Below are 22,223 nucleotides of genomic sequence, written 5' to 3' on the forward strand. Positions count from 1 at the left end.
AGCACTGCAACAAAAGATGCTGCATGAGGCAATTAAGCCCCAACGCAGCCAAATTAATTAGTTTTTAAAAATCAGGGCTGGTTGTGGGGAGGGTTACACTAAAGGATTAAGACACTGGTTCTCTTTGAGGTACACAGAAGATTACTAGAGGCTTCCATATGATCTATTTCTAGACACATGGTCTGAATTTTCTGTAATGAAATTCTATAATGAATCTATATGGCATAAACTTTTTAGTGAACATGCATTAGTTCTGTAAATCCCAAAACAAAGATATTTTAAAAATCATGTCCTAGTTTACAACAAAGCCTCACATTTAATACAGTCCAACGCAGCAGCATGCACTGCACCTAATCATGGGCCCTGGGCTGGGGGGAGAGGCCACTTCTGTGTGGGACAAGAGCAGAAGATACACAGGCAGGAAGATGACCAGCTGCGTGGCCTTGGGAAGACCACCTAACTTCTCTGAGCCTCTTAAAACAAAGATGCGACTGTAATTGTGAGATGAGATGGAAGGACAGACATGGAGGGTCTCGGCATGTGGTCGTCACTGGGTGTCTGCTCACACGGTCCCTGAACAGCCTCCAGGGTGGGCTCCATGAGCATCTCCATTTACAGAGGAGGAGACGGAGGCTCCGAGAGGTGGACTGGAGAGTGCAGCTCACACTGGCAGCAGGAGGTGGAGTCGAGAGGCAAATTCTGAGTCCGGCTCAGAACGCCAGCCCGTCCTGCCCGTCCTCACACTGGCCATCCCCTCCTGATGCCCAGGGAGGGCGTCACTGTGTGGGCCAGGTGACAGTCACCTTGCGGCTGAGGGGCAGGCATGAGTCTCTCCCACCGGAAGGTCAGCTCCACAAGGAGGGTCTTTGTCTCACCCCCTCTTACGTTCCAGGAGCTGGAATGGAGCCCGGGACAGAGCAAGCGCCCCAGGACCGTTTGTGGAGTGAAGTCAGGAAAACATGAAAGAACTCTGCAGTAAGGAAGCAAAGTAAGTGACCCCGGGCTTATGGAGGTGAGGGGTCACTCCTTCAAGGTCAGGGACTGAACAGGATCCGGGCAGGCTCCTCACTCCCATGGAGCCCTGCCTCTCCCGAACCCAAGAGCTCAGCTCCTTCACACCCCTCTCCTCAGCTGCCCGGGACCACGGGAATGAGGGAGCCCAGCTCAGGGAAGGGTCAGGACAAAGGAGAAGACGGTCCCATTCAGTTCTGATGACACGTCAGCCTGCAGTGCTGTTTGTGCCTCAGTTTCTCAGTCTGGAGCATGGGCACCCCCACTCTGAGGACAGGACGTGGGGAAGGATTCAGGAGGAATACCAGAGGTGTCTCTCCTGCCTCTCTCTGGAGGGGCCAGGCCAGCGGGGTCCAGCCAGTCACACCTGAGCTGCGCGGAGGGGTGGGCAGTGTGCTGAGAAGGGACCAGATAAGGGAGGGACGTGCAGGAATCCACGGAGGACCCAGGAGGGCCAAGACCCTGGGTGCTGCCTCCCAGTTCAGGGTCTCCTCCCTGGAGCTCAGGCGACACCAGGGACCAGCTCTGTCCACTCCTCGAGGTCCCAGACCTACCTATCTCTGTGTCCTGGCCAAAGGGAGCCAAGAGTCCACGGGCAGAGACTGACAGGCAGGCCAGGTGGGGCCCAGCTCTGACCGCAGCCCTGGCCTCCAGCACAGACTCCAGCAGTCACGCCTCCAGAAGGCCCCTGGAGTGTCTGCTTGGACAGAGGCCCGACCCCTGGACGGAAGCCTTTGAGAGGCCCAGGCCTCTGGGTCCTACAGGTGCTGCTGATGGTCAGGGCCCAGCAAGCCCCAGGCCTGGCCTCTCAGGAGCCAGTGAGGCCAGCAGCAGAGGGGAGCTGGAGGCCACAGGTGTGGGAGCCTCAGCGTGGGTGCTGACGCCGCAGCGACTCTGCTGTTAGACTCCAGGGTGGTTCAGGGCCCGAGGACCTTCAGGGGCCCGGGGCCGGGGCCTCCAAAGGAGGAAACAACGCTGGTAGCTGCCTAATCCCCACATCAGCCCACATAATTACCAGTTAAACTGATTCAACTGAAGAAGTTTTACTAGTGCAATTAGTACATCAGAATAAAGAAGGCCCTCTGACAGCTGGCTGGACCTGCCCACACACCAGGCTTCCCCTGAACAAAGATCGGCTTGTTAATTCACAGCGTCACAGGCCTTAGATCTCCATGAAACATGCAGAGGTGGCGTGGGAAGAAACTGGAATTTGGAGTCCACAGTCTGGATGATACTGCGGATGTGCTATGTAGCCCTGGGTTGCTTATTTAACCTCTCTGAGCCCATGGCTGGTAAAAGAGCTTCACAAGTTGCTATATGGATGAAATGAGTATTGAAAGGACTATGGAACTTCAAATGTTCATTTTTATTCAAAAACAGGTAGACAGACACCTTTGGTTGGCTTCAAAAATCTGTTTCTGGGTCTCGTGTGTCTATAAGACAGATGAGAACATTTCCACACATCCACACCAAAGCTGAGCAGCAGCTCGGAGAGACTGGGGTCAGCACTGACCAGGGCTGGGTTCCCCCTAAAAGGGGGCTGACTTTCTGCTCTATCAACCTATCTCACAACTCTGAGGACAGACCATGAGGAGCTCCATTTTACAAGGAGAGCTCTGAGGCTCAGAGAGGGCAAGGACTTCCCCAGGACCACACAGCAGAGGCAGGAGGGGAACCAGGTCCTCCTGAGCTTGGGGTGCTGCTCACTCACAGTAGAAGCTCCCACCAGGGCTGTGTACCCCTTGCCCCAAGGGGTGCTGGGGAAAGAGGGACCTGGGCTAGGTGGTGACTCACTCACGGAGGTCTCCCATGGGGGCATTCTCAGGGGGGCTGTATCCACAGCTCTTCTTGGTCCTGTGCCCGGAGTCAGCTTGTCCCCAGCACAGAGCTCCAGCCTCAGTTCCACATATGGTCGCCTCTGTCCCCAGTCCCCCACCCAACTTCTAACCAGGGAGGCAGCATCTAGAACCCACCAGCTCAAGTCCCGAGCTGGCACTGGGATCTCAGCAGAGGTTAACAGCTGCCTCTTGCTGCTCACTCTCCCACCTGAGCCCATCACCAGCTGTTTGGGGGGAATAGGCTTCCCTGAGAGTCCCCTCTTCTTGCCCTACCGTAAGAAGCAAATGGCCGAAGATGCATAAAACCTGCTGTCGCTCTGGCCCCTGAGCCCCTCTGCCGAAACCCCTCTGACAGCTCTTTCCACCATGAAAGCCTCCCCCCTTGACACAGAACTGTCACCTCCTTGAGCCCAGGATGGAAGGCCAAAGAACCTGGGCCTGTCCTGGCTCAGCCACACAGAGGTCACGTTGTCCCGAGCAAGACACCACCCCTCTGAGCCTCACTGTCCTCATCTGGGAGATGGGAGTGAATATCATCATGTCTGCCAACAGGGTTGCTGGGGGGTTACAAGGTGGAGGGAGGCTGGTGGCCCTGGCAAGGGGCCTCTCCCTGCTCTGGGTCCCATGGCTCTCCCCACCTGAGCCTGAGCTATGGTCCTTGGTCCCCAGGTCTAGCCTGGTGTCTGCTGCAGCCTAGATCCATGCCCCTCACTGGCCACAGGCAGGAAACAAGGAGGATGGGAGACCTATGTTCATGAATGTAGATTAAGGAGAGTTTAGTTATGGTAAAGGTGATCTTTGAGAAAAGGGTAAATGGCTCCATGATTTGGAGTATAATTTTTGCAGAGAAGAAAAGCTGGGCTTTGCCTGGGAGAACAAAGGGGGTTCAAACTGCCCATCGGGTCATTCACTGGGGCTGGATACTCATTCCACGACAAGCCAAGTCCCAGATGCGAGCCCAGGGTGACAAGACCACAGTCCCTGCCCCACTGAGCTCAGAGTCCACGCCTTCCCCTCCCCTGCCCCCACCCCTAGGTGACCCAGGCAAGAGGCTGCTCAATATGGGCTCAGGACATCTGGGTCCTCACCTAAACTCTGGTGCTTTGATGACGTGACAGGGTTTTCCACGCTGAACTTTGTCCCACGCTTCATACCGCCCTTATCACAGGGACAGCATCACAGCCTCTGTTTATTCATCTGTCTCGCCAGGACCAGACTGTCTTCCTGGCACTACCACGTCCACCTAACACCACAAGATCTTAACGTCGGGGGTGTTCGGGGGCAGATGAAGACACACGCCTCTGGGACTCACATTCCTCGTCCGTCCCTGTCGGTCCAGCAGCTCACCGACCCCCACATCCCTAAGACTTCGCTGCCCTGAGCCGGGCAGGTTATCCTCCCGCAGGTCCTTGTCCACGACAAGGATTCCCCGCCCCCAGCAGGCGCTCCCCCTGCGCGAGGTGGCGCGCACGCCCCCGCCGCTCGCGCTCAGCCCCCGTAGGGCCGTTCAGCCCGCCGCCGTCCCCCGGGGTCGCCGCCGCCCGCCCGGGGCCCGCGCTCACCCATGTTGACGAAGCTCATGACCAGGTCTGCGCGGCCCAGGCGCCGCTCGGGGGCCCCGCCGTCCTCGTCGTCGTCGCCGGCCACGGCGCGGTACAGGTCGAGCATGAAGAGCGGCGCGGACGCCGGCAGCAGGGCGGCGGCGGGGGGCGCGCGGGGCCGGGGCCGCCCGGGCAGCCCGAGCACCGCCAGGATCTCGCGCTGCAGGTCGCGGCGCTCGCGCGGGCCCAGGCGGCGCTGCGGGCAGCCGAGCGGGGGGCGCGGGCCGGGGACGCCGCCGCCGCTCAGCGCGCACAGCGCCAGGCCCAGCAGCCAGAGCGGCCCGGGGCGCGCGGCCATGGCGGGACCCGGCGGCCTCACCGCGCGCGCATCCGCTCCCAGCGGGGCCCGGATGGGGCCGCCCCGACGGCGCGCGGCGGGCCTGGCTTGGGGCGGGCGGGACGGGGCGTGGGTCGCCCGCGAACGCTGCGCGGTCCCTAGAGCTCCCGGACCGTCGGCTGCGGCCGCACCGCCTCGGGCAGGAGCTCCTCTGGGAACCAGGGACGATCGGCTAGTCTGTCCGTTCCGCTGCGCCCGACAGTCCGGCTGCTGCCGAGGCCGCTCAGCTTAGAGGCGCAGGGAGAGCTGCCGTCGGGTTCGGGGAGGTGCGGACCAAGCCTGTACCGCTCCGAGGGGCCGCGGCCGCCTCTCTCTGCGGAGCTGGGAGCCGTCGGGTCCCGCCCCTCGGACCCGACCAATGGGGGCGCAGGGGCGGGGACAAGGCTCGGAACCTGTGCCCCAGGAAGGGGCGCTGGGTGGCGGGTCGTGACGCCCCCTAGGTGAGACCCGCCTGTAGGTGGCTGGCGGGAGGAGTGAGGAGTCCGCGGCCCCGCCGTCAGGGGCCTAGCTGTCGTCCTGGGTTCCGCTGCCCACTCTGGGCGCGCTGTCCGGAGGGAGCGGGGACTGGGCCTGGGGACCCAGGGTACAGGCGAGATCTGAGATCAGACCCTGCGCTCCCACTGGGCATGTTCTTGTTCGCCCTGCCGGGACGGGATCCCAACTCTCCGTCCCGCCGTGGAGTGACCCGAAAGCCCTGCCTGGAGCTTGGGATGTCGCCCCAGGGCCCGAAACGCCTCAGGCCAGCCTAGAGATGGAGGGGTTCGCGGATACCAGCAGAGTCTAGAGAGTGGAGCGCATCCTTTCACCAGTAGCATCCGGGCAGGAGTTCCTCGCCACCGCAGCTTCTGGCCGGGCTCTGCGCTTTTGGGGGGCTCCTTCCGGGACCTCTGACACCTGTCGGGTCACTGCTCCCGGCGCGCACACCCACCTGGCTCCAGCGCGCTCTCGGTCGGCGCCTCTGGCCGGCCGCCCCAGCAGCTCCAGCAGCCGCGCTATCACTCCCAGGTTTGCTGTGTGCCCTTCGGACCCCGGTGCGGGTCCAGCCGCGCGCGAGATATGCCTCGGGTCAAGGAGCTCTGGCGCCCTTCCTGATTTTTTGCGCGTCTTAATTATCACGGCCCTCAGCGGTTTTTGAGAGAAGGATCGTCGCGGAAACTCCTTGATTGACTATCCCCTTCTGCATAGCCTGCTCTTCCCTAGGCGCTTTCTCACCGCATTTATTCAGTCCTGCTCTCCTTCTTCGGAGAAGGCGATGGCACCCCGCTCCAGTACTCTTGCCTGGAAAATCCCATGGACGGAGGAGCCTGGTAGGCTGCAGTCCATGGGGTCGCTGAGGGTCGGACACGACTGAGCGACTTCACTTTCACTTTTCACTTTCATGTATTGGAGAAGAAAATGGCAACCCACTCCAGCGTTCTTGCCTGAGAATCCCAGGGACGGGGGAGCCTCGTGGGCTGCCGTCTGTGGGGTCGCACAGAGTCCGACAGGACTGAAGCGATTTAGCAGCAGCAGCAGCTCTCCTCCTTAGACTTTCGACCTGGTGATGAGCTCGTCCATCTGAGACTTTAGTGCCATCATTCCGTCCTGCAGGACTCTCGAATACATCCCAACACAGACCTTCTCCTGATGCCTGACAAGAGGTGACTGAAGCCGGAAACCCTGTTGTTGACCTAGGCCCTCCCTCCTGATGGCAGTTCAGTCTACTACTGACTCTACCTTCTAATGCCTCTTGAATCCCATACCACACTTACCTGGTTTATGGAGCTTCTCCCCCTCCCTGAGCCACTGTAACAGGCTTCCGAATTCCTTGTTTCTCATCTCAACCCCATCCCTCTCTCACTCCTCATTCCCCAGACTGAATTTCTAAATAAAAACCCAATCTCTCTAAACAGCTCCAAATCTTTCACTGTCTTTCATTGCTTATAGCAGAATTTCTCAAACAGGTTTTTGAGGGGCTTCCTACAAAAAGGAGTTTAGAAAACACTACACGTTCTCTCCTTGGGCAAGCCCTAATGTCATTGGTATGAGGCTCTGGGAAGTCCTGCAATAAAGAAATTTACTTAGCTTTAGTTCAGCGTCTTCCAAATGCATTTGACGATGATTCTGGGGTGTTTTAAGGACCACATCTAAGGGACTAGGAGGGCACCATGTGATCAAGTGCCGAGCACTCAGTGGTCTGGCCTCCATCACCTGGTCCCTATGTCTGGACCCCTCTCCACAGTCATGCCGAGCCACTAAGAGTGTACCTTTTGCTCTAGTCACAGGGGACTACCTGTGGTCCCCTCACCAGTCCTGCCCTTGACATTTCTGTTCATCTGAACTTTGTTTTCATTTACCAAGAATGTCCTGATCCCCTTTGCCTGGCTGGTCAATATGAGCTCTCTCTAAGATACAGCTGAAGCAACACCTCTGCCTGATGTCCTCTCCACCTTCATGGGTAGATAGATCTTCCCGCCACCAACTCATTCATTTTATCAAATTGAAGGGCATTTATTTGTACACATTTCCTCCCCTGAATTCATTCCTCCACTGTGGACTTTTTTGTTTGCATTTGTTCATTTTTGGCTGTACTGGGTCCTCATTGCTGCGAGAAGGCTTTCTCTTGCTGCAGCAAGCAGGGGCTCCTCTCGTTGTGGGACGTGGGCTTCTCTTCTTGGAGAGCACAGGCTCTAGAGCATGCAGGCTTTAGTAGTTGCAGCACGTGGGCTCAGTAGTTGTGGCACACAGCCTTAGTTGCCCCTTGGCATGTGGAATCTTCCTAGACCAGGGATTGAACCCATCTTACTTGCATTGGAAAGCAGACCCCTCACCATTCGACTACCAGGGAATTCCTCCACTATAAATTTCTCAAGACGGAAGTTGTCATGTCAGTTTACCTTCAGATCCCAGTGCCAGGCTCATGCTTAGGGTTTTAATAAACATCTGTGAATTTACTAGTCTCTGAGAAAAGAGTAACCTCCAGCTTCATGCATCTTTCCATTAAGAATTGTTCTCTATTGCACGGGAGCAACAAAGGACAGACCAAAGCTGTATTGGAGTATGGGGGTCGGTAGCCAGCAAGCTTCCCTCTCCAGCTGTGTGCCTGGCTCTCTTGCACAACAAACACAAATGCAAACCCATGAATTTCCATGACCGAAACCACAAAGTTAAATTTATGATTGCCAAGACCTACTCCGTACAGAATATGAAAAAGAGACAGCAATTTTAAAGAGACGAAGGAGTTCCCCGGTGGCCTAGTAATTAGGATTCCTGGCTTTCACTGCTGTGGCTTGGTTTCAACCCCTGGTTGAGGAACTAAGAACCTGTAAAGTGTGCCACATGGCCCAAATAAATAAATTTAAAAAAGAGAAAACGGTTTCCTATAAGAGGTACCACAGAAGTGGAGATTATTCAGTGTTATCACCCATACATGTAATTGTTGCATTTTATGATCTGAGGACCCATCACAGATATGAATACTGTCACAAGATCCTGTCCTGAGGTCCTATGTCATGACCATGTCAGATCTAGATACTGCCTTGGGGTAGGTGTACCATAATACCTCATTAAATGACCACTCAGGGGCCTCTAAGTGCCTCACTTACCTTCCTGGATGCATCCAGGATTCTGCGAAAATTCAGTTCATCACGGTCTCAAGGTGTGATTACATGGCAAGAAAAAACTAGCCCAATGAGACAGTCCTGTCTTCACAGGGAATGTCCAGCCAGTGGATCAGGTTACCTCCTGTTAATATGCCAATTAAAAATCAGAGATTGTCAGATGATTTAGGGGTGGGGGGGAAAGCAAGAACAAATGATAAGCTAGACCCTGGTTTGATTCCTGGATCGGGAAAATCCCCTGCAGAACGGATAGGCCACCTGCTCCAGTATTTTTGGTCTTCCCTAGTGGCTCAGCTGGTAAAGAATCTGCCTACAATGCAGGAGACCTGGGTTCAATCCCTGGGTTGGGAAGATCCCTGGAGAAGGGAAAGGCTATCCACTCCAGGATTCTGGTGTGGAGAATTCCATGGACTGTATAGTCCACGAGGTGGCAGAGCTGGATAGGACTGAGCAACTTTCACTTTCATAATTTTTTCAAAATCATATCATTTAAAAGATTCACTGTAAATACAAAACACAAGTTGGAAGTAAATGGATGGAAAAAATATATCATGCAAATAAAAGAGTAAGAAAGCTGGAGGGGCTGTATTAATATCATGTAGACATTAGATTTCAAGATGCAAAATGTTAATCAGAGATAATGATAAAAGTGTCATTGCGTGTGAATCCATCCTACTGAAACACAAGGGCTTTGTGCAGCTGAATATGACAAACTCATGCTGTTCTAAATATTGATGGTTATGGTTCCAAAGTGGTTAAAAGGTCCTCACATCTATTTTGGGAGTCAATGGAAAAGGGCATCTGTCCACTTGAAATTAAATCCGTTTTGTAACTCATGATACCAGTGGATGGTTGGACCAGGGATGGGGGTGGAGGTGGGAGGAACCTCTCAAAATGAAGTTCACACGTTGCCAAATCTGAATCAAACCAACTTTGGTCAGTTCTTTGTGACTGATACAGAATCCTGGCAGGAGTTTGCTTAAATACACAGAGCAAGAAGACCCCTCTCCAAAAAGCAGAGACTCTTAGAAACTTTCTTTCTCCACTAGAAGGGCAGCACAAGCAGCAGGCACACATGGGTGGAGGACCCAACGGCTTTGCCCTCCACGCAGCTCAGATCTCATCCCTTACCTTCTGGGCATCCACGAGGTTCGTGATGAGATTGAGATCCCCATGCACCGGCTGGTCCTCAGCCAGCTTTGGCTTCAACTTGGACTACCAGTGGAACAAGGTCTGCAGAGTGTCCATGAACTGGCCTGAAATCAGCAGGACCTCCTCCAACTTGTGCTGCCTGAGACAAGCACACAAATCTCACCACTTGGCAAGGGGATATCTCTTTTATGGGGCTTCCCTGGTGACACAGTGGTAAAGAATTTACCTGTCAGTGCAGGACACAGGGGTTCAATCTCCAGGTCGGGAAGATCCCCTGGAGTAGGAAATGCCAGCCTGCTTCAGTATTCATGCTGGGAAAATCCCATGGACAGAGGAGCCTGACAGGCTACAGTCCATAGGGTGACGAAGAGCTGGACACGACTTTGCAACTGAGCTCATGCGCACAATCTCTTTTATGAATGGCCCAACTGAAGAGGAGTATCGCTTGAAATCTATATAGAGAAGGACCTCCATATTGGAATGGTTAGAAATATAGTTAAAAGTTATCAAGATGATGGGAATTCCCTGGTAGTCCAGTGGTTAGGACTTGTAGGTACATTCACTGCCGTGGCCCAGGTTCGATCCCTGCTCAGGGGAACTGAGATCCCACAAGCCATGTGGGATGGCTTGATAACAAAAAAAGTTATCAAGCTGACAATAAAATTACAGACAACGAAAGAAAACAACAGATCAAACGGACTTTTAGATATCATCAACATTTGAAACTGTTTATCAAAGGACATTGTCAATAGAGTAAAAGGCAGTCCACAAAATGCAAGAAAATACTTGCAAATCATGTATATGATAAATTAATATCTGGAATAAATTAAAAAACTCATAAAACTAAATAACAATAAAGCAAACAACCAATTTAGAAATGGGCAAGGGACTTAAATAGACATTTCTCCAAAGAAGATGTATAGATGGCCAATAGCATGTGAGATGTTTAGATTTATTAGTCGTTAGGAAAATGTACCCTGCTTATTTAACTTATATGCAGAATACATCATGCAAAATGCTGGGCTGGATGAAGCCCAAGCTGGAATCAAGATTTCCAGGAGAAATATCAGTAACCTCAGATATACACCACTCTTATGGCGGAAAGCAAAGAGGTACTAAAGAGCCTCTTGATGAAGGTGAAAGAGGAGAGTGAAAAAACTGGCTTAAAACTCAACATTCAAAAAATGTAAGATCCATGGCATCTGGTCCCATCACTTCATGGCAAATAGATGGGAATAAAGGAAACAGTGACAGATTTTATTTTCCTGGGCTCCAAAATCACTGCAGATGGTGATTGCAGCCATGAAATTAAAAGACTCTTGCTCCTTGGAAGAAAAGCTATGACAAACCTAGACGGCATATTAAAAAGCAGAGACATTACTTTGCCAACAAAGGTCAGTCTAGTCAAGGCTATGGTTTTTCCAGTAGTCATGTATGGATGTGAGAGTTGGACCATAAAGAAGGCTGAGCGCCGAAGAATTGATGCTTTTGAACTGTGGTGTTGGAGAAGACTCTTGAGAGTCTCTTGGACTGCAAGGAGGTCCAACCAGTCCATTCTGAAGGAGATCAGCCCTGGGATTTCTTTGGAAGGACTGATGCTAAAGCTGAAACTCCAGTACTTTGGCCACCTCATGCGAAGAGTTGACCCATTGGAAAAGACTTTGATGTTGGGAGGGATTGGGGGCAGAAGGAGAAGGGGACGGCAGAGGATGAGATGGCTGGATGGCATCACCGACTCTATGGACGTGAGTCTGAGTGAACTCCGGGAGTTGGTGATGGACAAGGAGGCCTGGCGTGCTGCGATTCATGGGGTCACAAAGAATCAGACACGACTGAGTGACTGAACTGAACCGAAGAACATGGACAAACCTTGAAGACCTTATGCTTAACTAAAGGTAGATGTAAAAGGACAGATGTTATGATTCCACTTACATGAGATGTCTAGAGTCATCAAAATTGTAGAGACAGAAAGTAAATGGTAGTTTTCAGGGATAACGGGAGAGAGGAGTTATTTTTAATTTAATGGGTATGAAAATCAGTGTGGGATACTGAAAAAGTTCTGAAGATGGTTGGCAGTGATGGTTGGAAAACAATGTCAATACATTTAATGTCACTGAACTGTATACTTAAAGCAGTTGAAATGGTATCTTTCATGCTATGTATATTTTACCACCATAAGAAAAAACTTACCAGGAGTAACACCTAGACATTTTTACTCAAACCACACTCTAGATGGTTTAAGCAGAGTGCAGGGGTCAGGTATAGAGTACCTCAGACATCTTATCATGCAACAAGTATGCACATGAACACACCCTAATGACTAAAAGCCTGCACGATTACTTCACACGGCTGCAACAGAGGGCAATGGTTGAGGGTAAGGTAATGGCCAAGAGCACAGGCTCTGGAGTCAGGCAGGAATTCCTATCAAAGGTCCATGCCAGCTGTGACACATATCCCCAACCTCTGTCAGCCTCTTACTCCTCGTGCGTGAGATGGGATCATAATTGTATGCGCCTAGATTGCTATAACAGCTGTTCCTCATTCACGCCAGCCCAAGGCTGGGGTCCCCGGATCTCAGCCCCATCCCTCACTGCCACAGGACTTCTGAGAATCACCTCCTCTTCTACAAATGGCATAAGTGGCACCTGCCTCCCTTGGTTGGTGTTGTTAATAATAAAATTTAGTAATAATAAAAATAGCAACAACCGCAATGATATAGCCACCACTTCTCGAGCGCTTCCTCTGTTAGAGCTTTGCATGAATCTGCACAATAGTGCTATGAGGCAGTCGCTCTCCCTATTTTACAAAGAACTTAGAAATGACTGGGATGAGGAGACTTGCTCAGGAAATGCAGCTGAATCCCTTGTGTGCAGGGCAATGTGGGTTGCATGGGGCCCCTGGTGTCTGTGGAGTTCACAGCTGGGGACGGGGCCCCCACTATGGTCCAGAATCCATGCCCATCCTGTCTCCCCCAGTTGCTGAGGGTCACCTAAGTCTACCGCCAAGGTCATAGCTGCCAGGAGGCTGGAGTCCTGAGTTCTGGTCCCACTTGTGCTTCGAACTGGCTCTGCCTCCTGGGTCGGTCACTATCCCTCCCTCCCCAGGTTTATCCTGTTGTAATGTGAGAAACGGAGGTCAGATCCCTGATACCAAGATCTCTCACCACAAAGGAAGGCTGGAAGTTCAGACAAACGTGGAGCCTATGCCTGGATGTCTGACTTCTCTCTGCCCCCTGGTGGACACCAGCAGCCTAGCACCTGGGGGAAATAGACTAGAGACTCCAGAGCTATGTGACCTCTACCAAGGCTCCCCTCTTCTGAGACCCAATCCCCATCTATCAAATGTGGATAATAATAATATCTACCTCTTGGGGCTATTATTGAGAATGCAAAGAGATAATACATGAGAAATGCAAGAGAAGTGCTTGGACTTTAGAAGTGAGCACAGACTAGCCAATCAACAGAAGCCAGATCCTACAACTGAAATGTCAAATCCTATCATCAGTGAAGAATGTAATGACTACAAGCTTTAGGACATACTTGTTACTGGCAGTTGTTTACTTAAGTTGTAAATGGATTCAGTCTCTCTGATAATTACCCCATCTCTGGACAATTACCAACTATATGCTTTTTTTTTTTTTCAAGAAAATAAGTTTAAAATATTTTTCCTTCTTTTTTTGCTCTTTTTCCTTGATATGTGACTTTATCATTTCCTTTGTTCCTGTTTTAGGGGTTTGTTTTATTGCTCTTCTTCACCATCTTAAATCAAATGCTTGCCTCATTTATCTATTTCTAACACTTCATTGAGGTATAATTTACACACCATAATTTACACACCACCTTAAAACAGGTATGTTTTAAGTATAAAATTGAACAATTCTTAGTATAGTTACAGAGTTGTTCAACCATCACCACAGTATAATTTTAAACTATTTCCCATCACCCTCAAAGAAAGAAACATACCCACTTGTTGTTTATTCCCATTCCCATCCCCTTCCCTAAGCAACCACCAGTCTGCTTTCTTTCTTTAAAGATTTGCCTTTTCTGGACATTTCACGAAAATGGAATCATGAAATATATGTGTCTTCTTTTAGTTAATACGTTTTTGAGGTTCATCTTTGTGGTCTCATTAGCAGTACTTCATTCCGTTTTGTGGTGGAAAACATTCCTTGTATGAAGATGCTGCATTCTGTTGATCCATTCACCAGTTAAGGACACCTGTATTGTTTGCACTATATAATATATAAAACATTTGCATTATTATGAGGCTATTTTAAACAGCTGCTGCGTACACTTGTACATTTGCTCACACTTGTCTGTGTGAATGTATGTTTTCCATTCTCTGGAGGACTTGTTTATTTTTACACATTCACTGTTTCCACTAAATGTGTTTTAATATGTGAATTTGCCCCTAGTACTGCTTTAGCTGTGTCCCACAAACTTTGACCTGTACTTTTGTCATTATCATTCAGAACTAAATATTTTTCCAATTTCTTTTTTTATTTCCGTTTTCAACAGAATGTATTTATCAATAGGATGGTTCCCAAACATGTAAGCCCATTATAACATGCAATTTTACTGAATCATGATTGGGGAACTTAGACTGTATGACATTAATGCTTTAGAATTTGTTGAGGCTTTCTTTATAATTCTTAACATACATGCTTTATTTTTGTGATCGCTCCACTTGCATTCATTGGAAACTGCTTAAAAGAAATGATTTCTCGAAAATATTCTAACCCTATGGGTAGCCTAGTGGTTAGGATTCCAGGCTTTCACAGCTGTGGCCTGATTTCAATCTCTGGTCAGGGAACTGAGATCCCACAAGCTGTGTGGTATGGCAAAAATAAATAAATAAATGAATAAAAATTCTAACCTAAACACAATGGAAACTCTTGTGCTTCCACACAGTCTCCACACAAGTGCGGCCAAGATCCTCTGAAAAGCTTCTACCTGCAAAGGAAGGCACAGGACCGTGGCCCATGACTCTGCCCTCCCTGACTCCTTGTTCCATGCCTCCTCACTATCTTCTGAACTTCCCCGGGGCCCCTAAGGTCTGTGACAACCCCCTGTACCTTGTCAAAGAGAAGAATCACTGTAAGCTCACAGTTTTGTGTCTTTCCAACTCGTTTTCTCAACCTGTCACACTCTTCTCTTCTTGAACCTCCTCAAGGCATCCAGTCCACTGAACCATCTAATTTCTCCCTATCCATCAACTCTTTTCTGACTTCATTTTGCTCTTTCAGTTCAGTTCAGTTCAGTTCAGTTCAGCTGCTCAGTTATATCTGACTCTTTGCGACCCCATGGACTGCAGCACGCTAGACCTCCCTGTCCATCACCAACTCCCAGAGCTTACTCAAACTCTTGTTCACTGAGTCGGTGATGCCATCCAGCCATCTCATCCTCTGTCGTCCCCTTCTCCTCCTGCCCACAATCCCTCCCAGCATCAGGGTCTTTTCAAATGAATCAGCTCTTCGCATCAGATGGCCAAAGTATTGGAGTTTCAGCTTCAGCACTGCTCTTGAACCGGCTTAAATTTCATGTCCTATGGTTCTATTTCATTTATTTATTGCATTGCTGCACTGGGGCTACGCTTTGTAGCAGTGTGTGGTCTTCTCTTGGCGGTGGCTTCTCTTGCTGGTGAGCGCTGGCTCTAGGGCTCTCAGGCTTCAGTATTTGTGGATACTGAAGCGCAAGTTGCCCCGTGGCATGTGGGATCTTCCCGGACCAGGGACCAAACCCATGTTCCCTGCATTGGCAGGCGGATTTTCAACCACTGGACTAGCAGGGAAGTCCCTGTTCCATTGTGTTCATCACTTCCTGCAAACATCCTGAACTCCATTGCCTTCACCACTTACATATCAAAACTCCAAACTCTAGGTGAACCCAACTATCCATCTCCTTTGTGCCTACCCTGATGCTGCTCAATTGCTGAAGAGCATGAACTACAGGGTGTGTAAGTGACACTATAAATTCTTTTTCACCAACTTCAGGGCTGCTATTCACTTTTATTATGTTTTGTTTAGATACGCTGTTCTCAGACTTCTATCTTCCCTTCTAGCCTGTTCACACTCAGCAAATGACAGAATGTTCTACTTGAAAGAGAAAACAGAAGCTGTCACACAATTGCCTTCTCCTCCCTTTATTCCCTCCTATCCAAGGACTCCACTAGCTTTGTTCGTAGTGATGCTTTCTAAGGCCCACTTGACTTCACATTCTAGGATGTCTGGCTCTAGGTGAGTGATCACACCATCGTGATTATCTTGGTTGTGAAGATCTTTTTTGTACAGTTCTTCTGCGTATTCTTGCCACCTCTTCTTAATATCTTCTGCTTCTGTTAGGTCCAGACCATTTCTGTCCTTTATCGAGCCCATCTTTGCATGAGTTGGTATCTCTAATTTTCTTGAAGGGATCTCTAATCTTTCCCACTCTGTTGTTTTCCTCTATTTCTTTGCATTGATCACTGAGAAAGGCTTTCTTTTCTCTCCTTGCTATTCTTTGGAACTCTGCATTCAGATGCTTATATCTTTCCTTTTCTCTTTTGTTTTTTTCACAGCTATTTGTAAGGCCTCCCCAGACAGCCATTTTGCTTTTTTGCATATCTTTACCATGGGGATGGTCTTGATCCCTGTCTCCTGTACAATGTCACGAACCTCCATCAATAGTTCATCAGGCACTGTATCTATCAGATCTAGGCCCTTAAATCTATTTCTCACTTCCACTGTATAATCATAAGGGGTTTGATTTAGGTCATACCTGAATGGTCTAGTGGTTTCCCCTACTTTCTTCAATTTAAGTCTCAATTTGGCAATAAGGAGTTCATGATCTGAGCCACAGTCAGCTCCTGGTCTTGTTTTTGCATCACTACGAACAAAGCTAGTGGAGGTGATGGAATTCCAGTTGAGCTGTTTCAAATCCTGGAAGATGATGCTGTGAAAGTGCTGCACTCAATATGCCAGCAAATTTGGAAAAACTCAGCAGTGGCCTCAGGACTGGAAAAGGGCAGTTTTCATTCCAATCCCAAAGAAAGGCAACGCCAAAGAATGCTCCACTACCGCACAGTTGTACTCATCTCACATGCTAGTAAAGTAATGCTTAAAATTCTCCAAGCCAGGCTTCAGCAATATGTGAACCATGAACTTCCAGATGTTCAAGCTGGTTTTAGAGAAGGCAGAGGAACCAGAGATCAAATTGCCAACATCCGCTGGATCATGGAAAAAGCAAAAGAGTTCCAGAAAAACATCTATTTCTGCTTTATTGACTATGCCAAAGCCTTTGACTGTGTGGATCACAAGAAACTGTGGAAAATTCTAAAAGAGATGGGAATACCAGACCACCTGACCTGCCTCTTGAGAAATCTGTATGCAGGTCAAGAAGCAACAGTTAGAACTGGACATGGAACAACAGACTGGTTCCAAATAGGAAAAGGAGTACATCAAGGCTGTATATTGTCACCCTGCTTATTTAACTTCTATGCAGAGTACATCATGAGAAACGCTGGACTGGAAGAAACACAAGCTGGAATCAAGATTGCTGGGAGAAATATCAATAACCTCAGATATGCAGATGACACCACCCTTATGGCAGAAAGTGAAGAGGAACTGAAAAGCCTCTTGATGAAAGTGAAAGAGGAGAGTGAAAAAGTTGGCTTAAAGCTCAACATTCAGAAAACTAAGATCATGGCATCTGGTCCCATCACTTCATGGGAAATGGGGAAACAGTGGAAACAGTGTCAGACTTTATTTTTCTGGGCTCCAAAATCACTGCAGATGGTGATTGCAGCCATAAAATTAAAAGACACTTACTCCTTGAAAGGAAAGTTATGACCAACCTAGATAGTATATCTAGGTTGGTCAAGCAGAGACATTACTTTACCAACAAAGGTCCGTCTAGTCAAGGCTATGGTTTTTCCAGTGGTCATGTATGGATGTGAAAGTTGGACTGTGAAGAAAGCTGAGTACCAAAGAACTGATGTTTTTGAACTGTGGTGTTGGAGAAGACTCTTGAGAGTCCCTTGGACTGCAAGGAGATCCAACCAGTCCATTCTAAAGGAGATCAGTCCTGGGTGTTCTTTGGAAGGACTGATGCTGAAACTCCAGTATTTTGGCCACCTCATTCCAAGAGTTGACTCATTGGAAAAGACTTTGATGCTGGGAGGGATTGGGGCAGGAGGAGAAGGGGACGACAGAGGATGAGATGGCTGGATGGCATCACCGACTCGATGGACAAGAGTTTGGGTGAACACTGGGAGTTGGTAATGGACAGGGAGGCCTGGCGTGCTGCAAATCATGGGGTCACAAAGAGTCAGACATGACTGAGCAACTGAACTGAACTGTTCCAAGGACACTTCTTCTGTGCTCAGAATTCCGTCTCTCCAGGCTTCTGGGAATTTTGCACTGTTCTTTGCAGGGAAACAGGATACTGTGAAGGGAGAAGATTTAGGATATAGCTGCACAGGTGCTTGCTCTATTTTATTTATTCATTTATTTTATTTGGCCACATCATACAACATGCAGGATCTTAGTTCCCTGTCCAGGGATGAAACCCATACCCCGTGCATTGGAAGCATGGAGTCTTAACCACTGGATAGCCAGAGAAGTCGAAGAGGTGCTATTTTAAAGTGCAAATCTGGGTATATTTATTCCCAACAAGTAACCCTATCACACCTTCCTATTGCTGTTAGAATTTTAAAAAATAAAAATTAAAAAAATAATAAAATTTAATATGCTTGACATGACCTTCATCAATATACAGTTCACAAGAAAAGAGATGCAAGCAATCTTTCAATTCAAGGGACTCTCAAGAGTCTTCTCCAACACCACAGTTCAAAAGCATCAATTCTTTGGCACTCAGCTTTCTTTATAGTCCAACTCTCACATCCATACATGACCACAGGAAAAACCATAGCCTTGACCAGATGGACCTTAGTCGGCAAAGTAATGTCTCTGCTTTCGAATATGCTGTCTAGGTTGATCATAGCTTTCCTTCCATGGAGTAAGCGTCTTTTAATTTCATGGCTGCAGTCATGCAGTGACTTTCATCTGCAGTGATTTTGGAGCCCCCCAAAATAAAGTCTGACACTGTTTCCACTGTTTCTCCATCTATTTCCCATGAAGTGATGGGACCGGATGCCATGATCTTAGTTTTCTGAATGTTGAGATTTAAGCCAACTTTTTCTCTCTCCTCTTTCACTTTCATCAAGAGGCTTTTTAGTTCCTCTTCACTTTCTGCCATAAGGGTGGTGTCATCTGCATATCTGAGGTTATTGATATTTCTCCTGGCAATCTTGATTCTAGCTTGTGTTTCTTCCAGTCCAGCGTTTCTCATGATGTACTCTGCATAGAAGTTAAATAAGCAGGGTGACAATACACAGCCTTGATGTACTCCTTTTCCTATTTGGAACCAGTCTGTTTTTCCATGTCCAGTTCTAACTGTTGCTTCCTGACCTGCATCCAGATTTCTCAAGAGGCAGGTCAGGTGGTCTGGTATTCCCATTTCTCTCAGAATTTTCCACAGTTTCTTGTGATCCACACTGTCAAAGGCTTTGGCATAGTCAATAAAGCAGAAATAGATGTTTTTCTGGAACTCTTTTGCTTTTTCCATGATCCAGCGGATGTTGGCAATTTGATCTCTGGTTCCTCTGCCTTCTCTAAAACCAGCTTGACCATCAGGAAGCAATCTTTAAATATATCAAAATGTGCCAACTTGATTCATAATAAGAAAAGTACAAATTTTAATTACATTGAGCTAAAATTTCACACCTTTCAAAAGAACAAAAAAAATCAAAAATTTTATCAATACAGCTGTGATGAGACTGTGAGGAAACAGGTACTCGTAAATTCCGGATGGGAGTACAAAAATAGTACAATCTCTACCAAGGGCAATTTGACAGTATCTATCAAAATTTTAAATGCCTTTGCACTTAGACTCAGCAATCCTTCTTGTGAGAATTTACTGTATAGACACGTCTCTGCACTGAGAAATGACAAATATAAAAGGGTAATATTGAAAATCTATGACAAGTGGATATGATCATTAACATGTCTGTGTCTATATGCTTGCACAGCAATAATTCTAAACTATTCCCTTTTATCTACACTATGTCTCCTATGACTAACAAGTGATGCAAATTGTAGGTGATAACCTACCCGTTACGGGCTTCCCAGGGGGCTCAGTGGTGAAGAATCCACCTGCCAATGCAGGAGGTGTGAGTTCTACCCCTGGCTCTGGAAGACCCCCTGGAGGAAGAAATGGCCACCCACTCCAGTATTCTTGCCTGGAAAATTTCCCAGGACAGAGGAGCCCGGTGGTCAACAGCCCAGTGGGGTCACAAAGAGCCAGACATGATTGAGCGACTGAGCATGTACGCAACCTATTCATCAAATCATTCTAATAATTTCCCAATCGCATTTTGGTGTTTAGAAAATGTGAGCATGTTGCTCGTATAATGCCGTTGTCACTAGCTAAATGATACTGTCGTCTGAGCCATGATTTGACATTAAACTCTTCTTATACTTTCTCCATTAAATTGATCATCATTTTAAAAAATTGATCATTATGAGGTGCTGTGTCCTCTCAATAGAGAATTTTTGCTCAAAAGCAGTGATATTGTTCATGGTGTTAAAACTTTTCTTAGTTTGTTCTAAACTAACTGTTTATATTCAAAGTTCTTCTAACAGTTATAATACTGTGTAAGATTTTTTTTTAATTATTTCAGTTGTTTATTGGACTAGGTAACAAGAAAGGTCCCACATTTTTATATAAAATCATTTAAACTGAATAGAAAAAATATACAGTGAATGAAATTGAGTATTTCTTTAGAAAATTTACTACTGATATTCTCCTGTTTAGTAGATGTGTGAGATTTTTATATATTATAGAATATTTCTATTATCAACCAAGTCATGAAGATCATTAATTTAAATGTCATATTTGATTAATTGACTTAATGTTATTGATTTTTTTTTTTTTACTTCAACTCACATAGCTTTGTAAGCATCCTTTGACCAAGTTTCAGGATTCAATAAGCCAAAAAAATTTTTTTAATAGCATATTTTACAAGACTTTATTCTGTCATCTGAACACATTGAAGGCTGAGTCTGGGGGTTTGTTTCCTTTATTATTATTTTATTTTATTTTTGGCCATGCTGAATGCGGGATCTTAGTTCCCCAACCAGGGATTGAACCCTTGCCCTTGGCAGTGAAAGCTCAGAGCCTTAACCACTGGACCACTAGGGAAGTCCCAAAGTTGAAGTTCATTATATGTCCTGCTTTTGTTCAAATAACCTCTTTGACTTGCTCCAACAAAATGTGCTGGGTCCTTGGCCCTAAGTCCCTTGAAGTGAAGTGAAGTGAAGTCGCTCAGTCGTGTCCGACTCTTTGCGACCAAGTGGACTGTAGCCTACCAGGCTCCTCCATCCAGGGGATTCTCCAGGCAAGAATACTGGAGTGGGTTGCCATTTCCTTCTCCAGGGGATCTTCCCGACCCAGGGAGCGAACCCATGTCTCCTGCATTGCAGGCAGACACTTTAACCTCTGAGCCACCAGGGAAGCTTGAAACCCTCTGCGTGTATAGCTTCCAACTTGGCGCCACTCTGTTAGCCCAAAGTCTTGGAGGCATATGTTTGCTTGTGGGGGAGAGTGAGGCATGAATGCTTCCCCACTAGGGATGGAGATGCTTTCTGACTTACCCATCACCCTCTGTAATTAATGACAATTGCCCTGCCCCTGGGGTCACATTTTCTTTGTTGGGTTCCCAGATAAAGGGTAGTTCTAGGGACCCCCGGTTCTATATAGCAGTGTGAGTCATACCTTGTCAACAGAGACCAGGATCCCAAGACCATAATCAGTGACCCACCTAGAATTCCCTGAGGGTCCAGTGGTTAGGACTCTGCACTTCCTCTGCAGGGGCACGATCCCTGATCAGGGAACTAGGGTACCACAAGCTGCATGGCGTGGCCAAAAAAAAAAAAACAACAGAGACCTACCTTTTACTTTAGCCACCAAGCCACAGAGATGGCACAAGTCCGAGGTCAGCAGGTCAGTCTGAGCTTTCCTGTGTGGTTGCAATGGCTAGGAGTCTAGCTTTACACTCTCTCGTGGATGTATGGTTGTATGCATGTAAATTTGAATTAATGCCATAGTCTGAGTGAAATGGCAACCCACTCCAGTACTCTTGTCTGGAAAATTCCATGGATGGAGGAGCCTGGTGGGCTATTATAGTCCATGGGGTCGCAAAGAGTCGGACACAACTGGGCGACTTCACTTTCTTTTAAGCAGAACAGTCCACCTACAGCACAAAGAAGGAAGCTCAGGTTATCTGAAACAACCCCTATCTATCCCTCTGGGACTTACATGTTTGGCTGAATCCAGGAGCCTGGAGTTCGTGAATGAGGTCACTAGTGCAGCCTGGCCTCATATGGCTGATTGGGCTTCTGCTGATGGGGTCTAATCTGAGTTTCTGATAGGATGGTCTACTCATGTGAAAATTTGAATTCATTTACAAATGTGGAGGACTGAGGGGTTGTATTGTTGGGAAAGGTAGCCACCTTGGTCCCTGAGAGCCCCTGTCTATCCTTGCTGGACTCAATCAAACTACCTGGAACCGAGTAGTCTCTGCAGCTTATCACAAAGATGACAGGGCAGGTCAAGGAGACCACAGGAGGCTGATGCGCCCATTCATTCTC

General features: G+C 48.0%; 1 protein-coding gene across 1 annotated transcript in view; it reads right to left on the reverse strand.

Moving 5' to 3' along the window:
- Positions 1-5,062, reverse strand: part of BMP8B (bone morphogenetic protein 8b) — a 31,578-nt gene extending 26,516 nt beyond the window's left edge. Inside the window, exon 1 of the mRNA XM_069551090.1 lies at positions 4,412-5,062. Coding sequence (XP_069407191.1) covers positions 4,412-4,748 — 337 coding nt within the window. The 5' untranslated portion in view covers positions 4,749-5,062. The remainder of the gene's footprint in view (positions 1-4,411) is intronic.
- Between the last annotated feature and the right edge of the window lie 17,161 nt (positions 5,063-22,223).

The sequence above is a fragment of the Ovis canadensis genome, chromosome 1, assembly GCF_042477335.2.
Source record: "Ovis canadensis isolate MfBH-ARS-UI-01 breed Bighorn chromosome 1, ARS-UI_OviCan_v2, whole genome shotgun sequence".
In the NCBI taxonomy this organism is placed as follows: domain Eukaryota; kingdom Metazoa; phylum Chordata; class Mammalia; order Artiodactyla; family Bovidae; genus Ovis; species Ovis canadensis.